We start from the raw sequence: 4,453 nt of genomic DNA, 5'->3' as shown, positions 1-4,453 counted from the left end.
AATCATTTCATATACATTTTTTATTTTATTTTTTTAATGCATATGTTTTTAAAAAAATTTAAATCATTTTTATAACTTTAATAATAAATGAGTGTCCAAATTGAGATTTTAAATATAAACTCCATTCAGATTCAGTTAAAACATGCCATGTAAGTATCTCAATTATTTGAAAATTTAAAATTTAATCCATGTATTAATATTTCTAATCTCTCAAAATTTTAAATTTCATAAATAAATGTTGAAATGCAATCGCGATTTAAAAGGCAATAGAATTCATCTCATGGAAGCCAAAGAGTGGAGACAACTCAAGCATGGCAAAAGTAGGAATAGAGAATCATACGCTTTACTTCCCCTGCATCACCATTATTCATCTTTAGATTCAGGGGAACACAACTAAAATGGTCGAAAACAAGTAGCAAACTAGTTCCATCTATTCCAAAAGAAAACTGAGCAGTGAGCAATAACAGTAAGATCACAGCATAACAATAGTGGGGGCAATAACCCCAAAAAAACAAAAAGAGAGAAAAACCCTGAAACATACATTTTACAACATAAAATTCGGAGATGCTTTGGCGACAGGAAACCAGATTATTTTTTTATCTTATTCCCAGCCCGAAATTTAAAAGTACCTAAAATTCCAATAAAACCCATGGATATCATATGTGGGGCTCTAAAGGAATCTCACTTCTTCACTTGCCCCCAAGAGTTGGGAAGTGCCCAGGGTCTTCAATGGATGGCGCTGCCACATCTCTTGCGGCACTACCTCCACCAAATCCTCTTGAGCCGCGCCCACGACCGCGCCCACGTCCACTTGGATTATAGTACCTCTCCCCTTCAGCTGGCTTCAGAAATTCATTAATGCTGACAGACTACCCACCACCACATGTATACGGAACATCAGTACATGCCAGCAAAACATATAAATGCAAGCTACAGATAAACTTGCACAAAACAGTAAAAGCACATATCCAAGCTTTAATCATGGAAGAGAAAGCAAAAAAGGGAAAATCTTAAATCAAAGGAGTCTGAAAACAGCATAAACTAAGGCCCCTTAAATACAGAATAATCGCATGATTGTGGTTCAAACAGGAAAAGGAAAGGCAAGTTATGACACAGGCTAATAAAAATACGTAAAAATACCTTTTTTGCTCTCTCTTCTTTCTCATAAGCCTCTTTTCTCTTATCTTTATCAGATCCCTGTAGAATCCAATTATAGGGAACAAGTGATTAATACTACATATATTCCCAATAATAAGATGAAGTCATTAATTACGAACTTCTCAAAGTGAATCAGAGGGTCTTACCAATTTGATGAAGACCTCATCATTACTCTTCTTGTTTGAAAGCTGCTGCATAGATTCAAACTCCTTGGCATCTACTTTTCTTTCCTCGATCTTGAGAGCCTGCAGAGCCTTTCTCTTCTCTTCCAGCACCTTCTCATACTCCTCAAGAGTCATCTCCTATAAAAATGCAATATGAAAGGTTGAACAAAGTAATAGCCAAATTAGCAGCTATCATATATAATTAACAAAAGTTGCAGACGTCAATAACCCTTTACCTTATCCTCGGGCTCTTTTTCTTCAGGCTCGTTTGAAGCACTCTCCTTGTTAGCATCTCTAGCATCCTCTTCTCCTGCTGGCTTTTCATCACCTAAATTCCTCTCACCTTCATTGGTAACTTCTTCAGTCACCCTTAACAATAAAAATACAATATTTCATTTCATTTTATGATTATAATATGGGAAGAAGAGTGAAACAAAGTGATATTTTATTGATTTTACAATAAAATTGAAGGTTGTGATTGTAACTTCTAGAGATAACTCACTGAGCAAGATTATCAGACTGAGTTCCCCAATTTCCACGACCAGAACCTTCACGTTTGAGCTCATTTCTGCAGACATTAACAGAAAGCAAAAACATCAGTTTTGAGACTTGGCTAAAATACTGACATGCAAAATATATAAAAGCTAATGTCAAACAAACGCACCCGCGCCCAGTCCCGCTACGGCGTTCATACAACCTGCGAGGTCGCTCCCCATCTGCATTTTCCCCATTACTGATACCGCCACGGCGACCACCACGGTAAGGTCGAGGACCACCATAGCCATGCCTTTCAGAGGGTTTTCCACTCTCTCCATCTTCAGGTACAGCACTACTGCTGAAGGAATTCTCATCATTTGCAAAATCACGTCTGTATCCACTGCTACCACCACGACCACGTCCATATCCTCGCCCACCACGGCCTCCGCCATGAGCACCTTCATTCTTTGCCTCCCTCACTTTAAAAGAACGTGAAGACATCAGTGATAAGCCCAAGAGAGCTATAAAGAAACTATAATTGACTATTAGATAAAAAAATAATTTGACTAACTGTGATAACTATCAAGATGAGATCAAAGCTACAACTATCAAGCTTCAGTAAAAATAAATTGCATACCAACGCATAAGCACTTTGAAAAGGAGCAAAAAAGAACTCCTTTTTGATGGAACACCAATTGACACTTTCAGAGAATATGATATAAAAGACAAAAGTTCCCCACAGAATGCAGATTTCATTTCTATAGTTAAGGCATGCACCTTTGGCACTGCGCCTCAGCATCAAACAAAAAAAGCGCCTCAAGACCTCTTGGGCAAGATGCATTGGATTAGAAGTTTTCTTTAGTTCATTCATTTTTTATTTTATTTTTCATTAATTTTACCTTTACTAAGAATAGAAGAACACTGCCAAACACTCTACTTCTCAATGCTTGATTATTCAACAACAGACATGAGATAAAAAAAGAAAAAAGAAAAACCATGCACATTGGCCAACAAAAAATTGTACATTTCATTTTTTTGTAGGAGAATGAGATTAAAGTTTGATCTATCTTTTAGAGGTTTATTATCATTACCATATATCTTAAGCTTTTATACCACATATAAGGATTCTAGTAGCTTGAGTGCAACTTGACAGCATTGGATTTCATTTTAGAAAAGAAATAACAGCAACAAACCAATATGCGTTCCGGAATCTTTTGCTCTGTTCACTATAAGAAGTAAGTCTATACAGATAAGAAACTCTCAATGACTATATTCCAAGTAAATAACCGACAACAAATACTCTTTTAACAATCAGAGTCCAACTGCACTTTACAAGAAACGAAACCGAAGCATAATAAACATAAACCCACTCAAACCCCCCTCCCCCCAGAGTTCGACCATTAAGAAAAGGCAACTTGAACTTAACACAATCGGGTAAACTCAAGAGCCAATACAGAGAGCTAAAAATAATGAGACACTTTGATAGAGAAAACTTACCAGCCTGAGCAGGAGGGAGAGGCTTGGAGGGAAGCTTAGCCTGAGTTGCAGGCAGCGTCTTAGCTTGAGGTTTTGCTGGGCTCTTCCTTGGAGCAGCAGCAGTGGCAGTGGCCGCTGCGACGGCCTTTTGCTGAGCAGCGATCAGCAATGATAGTTCCCCAGTGTCGTCATCCCCCAACAAATCAAAAGGGTTCAAACCAGCCATTTCTTTTTTTGAATGAAAAATCCACACTAATCACTTCCAAACCCCTTAGAATCTTTCTTTTATAATAACCAAAAAATCCCTTACTCTTACAAAACTTCCATTAGATTTTTATGTTATGAAACCAAACCAATCTTCTAATAAATTTAAAAAAAAAAGTTAGAAGAGGTACTGTAGAAAGAAAAACCCTAGCCGCAAAAGAGATAAGAGTTTAGAGTATAGGACTCTAACAGAGAGAGAAACCTAATCTGACAGAAAAAGTCTCCTTTCTTCACTACGGTATTTAAAAAAAAAAAACAAATTCTTTGTTGAGAGCGAATAAAGGTTTAAATATGCTTTTGAGTTCTTTGTCCTCTTAAAATTAAAAAATTAACCTCTAAATTTTTATATTTAAATATTAAGTCCTTGTACTTTTGTTACGTAATTGTGTTCACCAATATGAAACCTAGATAAAATTTAGATTGCCTACCCGCGGCCCAGTTGGGCCCAACCAATTAGATGCATGTAGACCTTATAGTGAGGGTTCGCCAAAGGGGTGAGGGTTCGCCAAAGGAGCTCGCAACGGTAGTTCACAATTCCAGTTCGCATGTGCTTAAAATTTCGCATGTGGGGGCCAACAAGCAGACCAAAACAACACACGTATCCAACATACATAGAGCCTACCAAGAATGTCAATTCCATGAATAATAATCATGTGTATAAATATTTTATTGTCCCTTTCAATGAGACATAACGAAAAAATATTCAACAATTGACACTGTGAGCGTGCACATATTTTCGACCAACGAATTTCTTCTCAGTTTGATGAAAAATTATCAAAGTTACGATGGCTTACCCGAATGAAAATTTCCCTTTCGATCTTTCATCTGGATAACTTGGAGCCTCGGGATATGGTAGCCAACTTGCTGGAACAGACTTGTTTGTTGACTCACCCGAGAGTTTCAAGCCTATTCGA

The 4,453-nt window shown here is 37.3% G+C and overlaps 1 protein-coding gene across 1 annotated transcript; it reads right to left on the bottom strand.

The window, feature by feature from the left end:
* Positions 1-413: 413 nt before the first annotated feature.
* LOC107929675 (RGG repeats nuclear RNA binding protein A) lies at positions 414-3,803 on the bottom strand. Its single transcript, XM_016861167.2, has 7 exons — positions 3,297-3,803; positions 1,987-2,278; positions 1,825-1,890; positions 1,559-1,691; positions 1,305-1,460; positions 1,141-1,197; positions 414-869 (listed from the first exon to the last, which is right to left on the bottom strand). The coding sequence occupies exons 1-7, from the start codon at positions 3,499-3,501 to the stop codon at positions 690-692; spliced, it is 1,089 nt and encodes a 362-aa protein (XP_016716656.1). The 5' UTR covers positions 3,502-3,803; the 3' UTR covers positions 414-689.
* Between the last annotated feature and the right edge of the window lie 650 nt (positions 3,804-4,453).

The sequence above is a fragment of the Gossypium hirsutum genome, chromosome A08 (genome assembly GCF_007990345.1).
Source record: "Gossypium hirsutum isolate 1008001.06 chromosome A08, Gossypium_hirsutum_v2.1, whole genome shotgun sequence".
In the NCBI taxonomy this organism is placed as follows: Eukaryota; Viridiplantae; Streptophyta; class Magnoliopsida; order Malvales; family Malvaceae; genus Gossypium; species Gossypium hirsutum.
The sequence above is the reverse complement of the archived record's forward strand: the minus strand, read 5'-3'. Positions and strand labels throughout refer to the sequence as shown.

Coding starts and splice junctions, on each gene's coding strand:
- LOC107929675 (XM_016861167.2), bottom strand. CDS start 3,501: ATGGCTGGTTTGAACCCTTTTGATTTGTTGGGGGATGACGACACTGGG. Junction 1,891..1,986: donor CGTAGCGGGACTGGGCGCGG/GTGCGTTTGTTT, acceptor TAATGTCTGCAG/AAATGAGCTCAAACGTGAAG. Junction 1,692..1,824: donor CAGTCTGATAATCTTGCTCA/GTGAGTTATCTC, acceptor TTTATTGTTAAG/GGTGACTGAAGAAGTTACCA.